General features: G+C 40.2%; 1 protein-coding gene across 1 annotated transcript; it reads left to right on the top strand.

Moving 5' to 3' along the window:
- The first annotated feature begins 1,285 nt into the window (after positions 1-1,285).
- arsa (arylsulfatase A) lies at positions 1,286-7,621 on the top strand. The gene is made up of 8 exons (XM_027161255.2): positions 1,286-1,597; positions 2,829-3,069; positions 3,181-3,399; positions 4,148-4,317; positions 4,692-4,816; positions 5,781-5,908; positions 6,020-6,122; positions 6,259-7,621. The coding sequence occupies exons 1-8, from the start codon at positions 1,299-1,301 to the stop codon at positions 6,564-6,566; spliced, it is 1,593 nt and encodes a 530-aa protein (XP_027017056.2). The 5' UTR covers positions 1,286-1,298; the 3' UTR covers positions 6,567-7,621.
- The last annotated feature ends 45 nt before the right edge of the window (positions 7,622-7,666 follow it).

Here is a 7,666-nt window from a genome sequence, read left to right as displayed (position 1 = left end):
TGCATGTAGTTATACTGCATCACCATCAAGGAAACAGTGACCCATAGTGGCAGAGAATAGAGTAAGGGATAATCCATACTCCAGCATGCTGTTTAAGCTTTGGATCAATTAGCTGAGACTAAGTATTTAATTCCTGGCATCTTTCATAAAATTAATATGTTTAGTGTTATATAGTTGTGATCTTAAACATATGAGGAGGCATTTTTAAACATATAATGTTTGAATTAAAGAAGACGAAAGTACTGCTACCCTTTAAAATGTATTTGTGGACATTATACGCGTTAGGGTTAGGGTTAAAACTCATTAAACTTATCCAAACAAAACAGAATGCAATGCTTGCATCAAAAGATTAATATTTTTTAGAACAATGATTCTACTGTGGCTTGTGCATCCAAGGGCCCGTGAAATATAGCCGTGATGGGGGTGTCTTTATTTTTAGATACAATGGTAGGAATAACAACTTAGTTTTATTAAAAGTATAATATTTTGGAGTTGTTATAGTTGCTGGCCTGTTTGACTAAGCAGTTAAATTAAATGGGTTTAATTCAACACCTCATTAACCTCAGTAATTTAAAAACAAAAAATGTCAACTTTAATGTGCATGTGCTCTCTTGGTGGAAAACGTCCCTTTCTTTCTTTCTTTCTTTCTTTCTTTCTTTCTTTCTTTCTTTCTTTCACCACAGATATGAGATTAACTATATTAATTCATTCATTTTCTACCGCTTATCCGAACTACCTCGGGTCACGGGGAGCCTTTGCCGATCACAGGCGTCATCGGGCATCAAGGCAGGATACACCCTGGACGGAGTACCAACCCATCGCAGGGCACACACACAATCTCATTCACTCACACACTCACACACTACGGACAATTTTCCAGAGATGCCAATCAACCTACCATGCATGTCTTTGGACCGGGGAGGAAACCGGAGTACCCGGAGGAAACCCCTGAGGCACGGGGAGAACATGCAAACTCCACACACAAAAGGCGGAGGCGGGAATCGAACCCCCAACCCTGTGTGAGGCGAATGTGCTAACCACTAAGCCACCGTGCCCCCTAGCTTAAATGTTTTATTCAATAATAAAAAAAATCAGCTGTATGTAGGGTTTGACATTTAATTTGTTTTATCCCCCCCGATTAACTATATAAATTATTTATTTCTTATAATTAATTATTCCTTTTCTTAGAAGTATTTATTTTTTCTTCCGTCCTTTTTAATTACTTTCCTTCCTTCCTTTATTGAACCACAGATATGAGAGGAACTACAAATCCCATGATCCCTCACGGTGCTGATCACATGACTGTACAGTCACATGACATTGTGAGTTCCTGTTATGTCTGTGTACCATTGAATAAACAACCAACTATCCAGGGACACATCATGGAGTGTGTGATAGTCGGATTTGCGTTGCTTTCTGTTTGCCAGTCTGCTTCTCTGCCCAACTTCGTGCTGCTGTTCGCGGATGATTTGGGTTATGGAGATTTGGGCTTCTCAGGTCATCCTACATCCCTCACACCGAACCTGGACCGACTGGCGGCTCACGGGCTCCGGTTTACCGACTTCTACTCCACCAGCCCTGTGTGCAGCCCGTCCAGGTGTGTGATGGCGGTCCACCTTCATTTTCAGCTTCATATCAACCTTTACACTGCCATCGCTTCCTTACAAGTGCAGTTTAAGCGACTGAGAAAACCCGGGCCGGAATACTTGTTTGTGATTGGATGTAGAGACTGTCAGTCATTTTATAAATGCCCAATCAGGAGGGCAGGAAGGGGAAATGGGCTCAGGTGGTATAAAACAAATTAAATGTCAAACCCAACATACAGCTGAATATTTCTTTTATTCTTCTGTGATTTTTCTATTACTGAATAAAACATGTAAGCTAGGGGGCACGGTGGTTTAGTGGTTAGCACGTTTGCCTCACACCTCCAGGGTTGGGGGTTCGATTCCCGCCTCCGCCTTGTGTGTGGAGTTTGCATGTTCTCCCCGTGCCTCGGGGGTTTCCTCCGGGTACTCCGGTTTCCTCCCCTGGTCCAAAGACATGCATGGTAGGTTGATTGGCATCTCTGGAAAATTGTCCATTGTGTGTGTGTGTGTGTGTGTGTGTGTGTGTGTGTGTGTGTGTGTGTGTGTGTGTGAGTGAGTGAGTGAATGAGAGTGTGTGTGAGTGAATGAGAGTGTGTGTGAGTGAATGAGAGTGTGTGTGAGTGAATGAGAGTGTGTGTGAGTGTGAGTGAATGAGAGTGTGTGTGTGTGAATGAATGAGAGTGTGTGTGTGTGAATGAATGAGAGTGTGTGTGTGTGAATGAATGAGAGTGTGTGTGTGTGAATGAATGAGAGTGTGTGTGTGTGAATGAATGAGAGTGTGTGTGTGCCCTGTGATGGGTTGGCACTCCGTCCAGGGTGTATCCAGCCTTGATGCCTCGATGGCCGATGACGCCTGAGATAGGTACAGGCTCCCCGTGACCCGAGGTAGTTCGGATAAGCGGTAGAAAATGAATAAATGAACATTTAAGCTAAAATAGAATTTACCGGTAGGACTGGGGAAAATATATAGACAGTATATAATATAATATAATATGTGACTGTATTTTGAATAAAATTCAGATGTGTGCAGTTTGTGCAATACATATATACATAGATAGGTTAGCATTAAAAGGCTTATTTTACTGACAGAAATATAATCAGACATGTACTGTAAATAATGCTTTGTTTTTTAGCTGTGATCATTATTCCTTAAAATAGAGCTGAAATGTTCTTAAGTACTTTACTGATCACAATGACACCTGCTGAGATATTTATGGCTTTTTGTATTTGCTTATTTGACAGAGCATCTTTGTTGACTGGCCGTTATCAGACACGCTCTGGCATCTATCCTGGTGTGCTGTACCCAGGATCAATTGGTGGGCTTCCGCTCAACGAGACCACCATTGCAGAAGTACTGAAGCCACTAGGCTATGCCACAGCCATGATGGGGAAATGGCACCTGGGCTACGGGGCTAATGGTACTTACCTGCCTACACGACAAGGCTTTGACCATTACCTTGGCATCCCATACTCTCATGACATGGTAACACAATGGCACAATGGGCAAAAATACAGAAGTAGTTTTCTTTTTTTTTATGTAATATTATGCATTTCAATTGATACAAAACTCCACTCTTACCTAATTTTTATACAGGGTCCTTGTCACAACCTGACCTGCTTCCCTCCAGATGTGAAGTGTTATGGCTTCTGTGATGCCGGTACAGTAACCGTGCCTCTGATGGATGGCAAAACCATCATTCAGCAGCCTGTAGATTTTATTCATCTGGAAGATGCCTATAGTACTTTTGCCACTGAATTCATTCGCAGCGCAACTCAGAAACGCCAACCTTTCTTCCTCTATTATCCCTCTCATGTGAGTTATCCCTCTCAAGTGCACATTTAATATGAATACTTGGGGGAAATGGCTTCAAAAGGGTGTAAAAAAAAAAAAAAAACTGACACAATTTCTCTTTTCATAAACGCAAGTGAAGTTCAAAGTGAAGTTAAGCTCTTGTTATTTAAATTGCCTTACTAATAAGGGCACAAGATGAAAAGCCAGCGATTTGTCTTGCTAGTGAATGTAAGGAGATATACAACATATTAAACTGGATATATTTTATTGCCTTTGTTCTAATTTATATTTATAAGTCCCACATGCAGCTTGTCTTCTCTTGATTTTTTGCTTCTAAAGCTACATCAATTACAAACATCCGCATTGCCACAGTTAAACCATTTTGTATTTGATGTTATTACTGATAATAATAAACCTACACAGTGAGTTAGATCAGTTAACTTATAGTAGCTAGTATTAGTTCTAGCTAGTACATGAACATCAGTATCTACAGAAGCACCTAAACTCTTAGCATCATTACTAAATACACAGTCTATGAATATACAAATGCCCCAACACTGTTAACCCAGTGTACTAACACAATGTAAGGGAGCAACATTTTACATGGCCTTCATTAGAATATTATACTGTGATTGATCCCAGTTCTTCTGCTTGCACTGTTTCATAAATACACAATTGCTGTTTGTTTTTTTTTTTACACAATTTGTCACCTTTGAGTTATTTTGCTAATTTTCTGTCTCTTTCTCTAACTGACGGTGTGTCCATGTAGCACACTCACTACCCACAGTTTGCGGGGTGGAAATCGGTGGGCCGGTCGCTCAGGGGGCCATTTGGAGACGCGTTACTGGAGTTTGACTCCACTGTAGGAAACATTCTGAAAACTCTGAAGGAAACAGGTGTCCTTGATAACACACTTGTCTTCTTCACATCTGACAATGGGTAAGTGAGTGTGTGTGTGAGTGTGTGTGTGAGTGTGTGTGTGAGTGTGTGTGTGAGTGTGTGTGTGAGTGTGTGTGTGTGTGAGTGTGTGTGTGTGTGAGTGTGTGTGTGTGTGAGTGTGTGTGTGAGTGTGTGTGTGTGTGAGTGTGTGTGTGTGAGTGTGTGTGTGTGAGTGTGTGTGTGTGAGTGTGTGTGTGAGTGTGTGTGTGAGTGTGTGTGTGAGTGTGTGTGAGAGTGTGTGTGTGAGTGTGTGTGTGAGAGAGTGAGTGTGTGTGTGTGTATGCGCTCATGTGTGATTTAAAAAAAATAGTTCTTTACTTTTCTATATTGAACGTTTTTTCCCCTTTCTCTTATGGGTTCCGTCATATTTTCAGACCAGAACTTATGCGAATGTCTCGTGGAGGAAATGCTGGGTTGTTGAAGTGCGGTAAAGGCACTACGTATGAAGGAGGAATGAGAGAACCTGCAATTGCATACTGGTCTGGAGTCATTAAACCAGGTACAGTGTGAAAGCCCCATTTCACTGTGTATCAAAAATTTACATGAATTCAATTAATAATACACCTGTTTTGAGTTTTTGATTCTAATTATTCAAAATGTCTTGATTCATCAGCACTGACAGTAGTGTGGCTTGAATATCAGGGTTTATATTAATATATGTTGTCGTTTCCATAGTAACACCCCATTCATAGGGACTTACAGTATAGTGGACACTCCATGATCTGAGATGAATGTATAAGAAAAAGTGTTATTTAATTAAAAAAAACACCTGATCAGTTGTCTTTATGGAGACATGTATTTAACACGTACCCCAGCGTTAGGGATTTATAACATTCACATTTAGCTGGAGAGTCTGCAGGATACAGCATGGTGCAGCTGTGCAGTTTCAAACATGTGTACAAGCTTGTTTGTTTTCTGTCTTATTTATGTCACTATAAAGAGAGAGAGAGAGAGAACAGGATAGAGACAGGTTAGGGAAGAATATTTTCGGTATATAGCTGCTATTACCTAACAGCACGTTTCACAGATGTTTCACAACATTAAATCCAACTGTACTGTACATGGTTAAAAAAAGGGCTGACTGAGGGCAAAGGGGACAGATGAAACTGTTCATTACTGTTGGGTTTGTGTGGTTATATTTGACTTTTAATGTCATATACACTTTATTAAAATGCTTTATTAAAGCCAGGGTAAATAAATTTGAACAAATAGGAAATGTTCGAGTGTAAAAATGTTGACTGGGTCAAGTGACAAATCTCATGAGTTTAAAATTGTAATTGTTGTAAATTGTTGTGGTTTAAGTGGAATAAAACGCATAAAGAATCAGCTTCAGGATGATATTGACATGATGCCAACCTGTTAATTGTTTACCTATAACACACCCCAAGCATTTTATTCCTTAATTATTATTATTATTATATATATATATATATATGTGTGTGTGTTTTTTTCACAATTCCCAGGTGTCACTCATAGTCTATCCAGTACTCTGGACATCCTCCCTACCATTGCCAAATTGGCTGGAGCTCCATTACCCAAGGTTCAGCTGGATGGAGTGGACATGATTGATATATTGTTCAATCATGGAACAGTAAGGAAGCATGGCACTATAAAATCTATGTCCTGTTCTCTAAATGAAGCCATTTCCTCCGAGTGTTTTCATCACATGGGTTTATCCACTTCACTCTGCTTCGGTTTTCAGGGCCAAAGAAAGTCAATGTTTTACTATCCAGTTGACCCCAGTGAGAAGTATGGTGTGTTTGCAGTGAGAATGGGAAAATATAAAGCTCATTATTACACCAGGGGTGAGTTCTTCAGTTCTTAGCTCTCCTGTCTTTAGAGTTCTTCAAAAACATATCAGAAAATATTTTTATATTTTCATCAACCTGCTCATATACTCTGTAAACCCAGAACTACTTTTTGTCCATTTCTGTGTCTAAGGAGCGGCACACAGTGACACAACCCCAGATCAGGATTGTCATTTAATCTCCCCCCTGAGGTATCATGACCCTCCTCTGCTGTTTGACCTGGAGTCTGATCCATCTGAAAACTACAGATTAAATGAGAAGGATCATCCTGAGATGATCAGCGTGCTGCAGAATATCAAGGACCTCAAGGACAGCTTTGAGGCCTCGATGCAATTTGGAGAAAGTGAGATCGGAAAAGGAACCGATCCTAAGCTGGCACCATGCTGTAACCCACAGTGCTCTCCCAAACCAGAATGCTGTAGGTGTGGGACTTCCCTCTGACCAGTTCATTAATAAACATTACAGCTTTTTCTTTTCTTTAAAAGGGAAGACAGAGAAGAGATGACATAATGTATTTAAGTCAATCACTGCCACTCACACATCCGCTGTGTTTAATCCAGAGCCGATCGGCCCTATACGCTCACTACGCAGGTTGCATAGGGCGCCGCAAATTACGCAAGGCCCCGCCTCCCCATGCCTCATTTTACAGCGCGTGTTAATGTTTACTGTGTAGATGACAATATGAAGCAGAGCTATCCATCTGGCCATGAAAAGAGAAAAAAGAAACAAAATGAGAGTGAAATGCGAGAACAGCAATCAGGTAAACTCTTGGCCTGTCTGTCTGTCAAACAACAATTTATTGCGTGAACATTCGTGTGAATAAACGCCCAAGGGCAACGGTGTTTATAAACGGCAGCTCGATAACCACACCACGGCAGCACTATCACGTTGCACTGGACAACGGTTTAATGAACTTTTTTTAAAAGGAGGGAGGTTTGTAGTGGTAGCAGTGGGCTGTCAAGTGTGAATGTGTGGCAAATGGTTTACATGGCTCACGTGTCAGGTAGGAGGGCCCCTCAGCAGAATTTTGCTTAGGGCCCCAGGGAGGTCAGGATCGGCTCTGGTTTAATCAGTAAAGACAATGAATACCTGTGTGAAATGCCTTTTTATATTTAACAGCCCTTTTGCTCTTAAATTTATCATCATCTAACACCGGATATGACATCGGATTGATTCAAGGATGTTTGTTTTCTGTTTTGATTCAAATGTATTATAAGAATCATAAATAATTATGCCGTCTGTATTCTTGCTATAGCTCTAACATACACAATGCTGAGGAGTAAATACAGTACTCATGGAAAAATTCAGTGAAGAAGTTTCGTTTTCATTTTTAGTCCATGTCCGATTGCTTTCATACGTTTTATTTAAGCTATTTCAAAAAGTAGTTACATTTTTTGCTGTTTTTTTATTATTTTGCACACACTAAAACTTGAAGTGGCAACCTTTTTTTGCATTGATGCAAATTAAAATCAGAATAAAATGTTTTTTTATTATTATTATTATTAATTTCTGTACTTCACACTGATCACACACTGACAGAA

The sequence above is a fragment of the Tachysurus fulvidraco genome, chromosome 13 (assembly GCF_022655615.1).
Source record: "Tachysurus fulvidraco isolate hzauxx_2018 chromosome 13, HZAU_PFXX_2.0, whole genome shotgun sequence".
Classification (NCBI taxonomy): Eukaryota; Metazoa; Chordata; class Actinopteri; order Siluriformes; family Bagridae; genus Tachysurus; species Tachysurus fulvidraco.
Note: the sequence above shows the minus strand (reverse complement) of the source record. Positions and strands in the feature narration are given on the sequence as shown.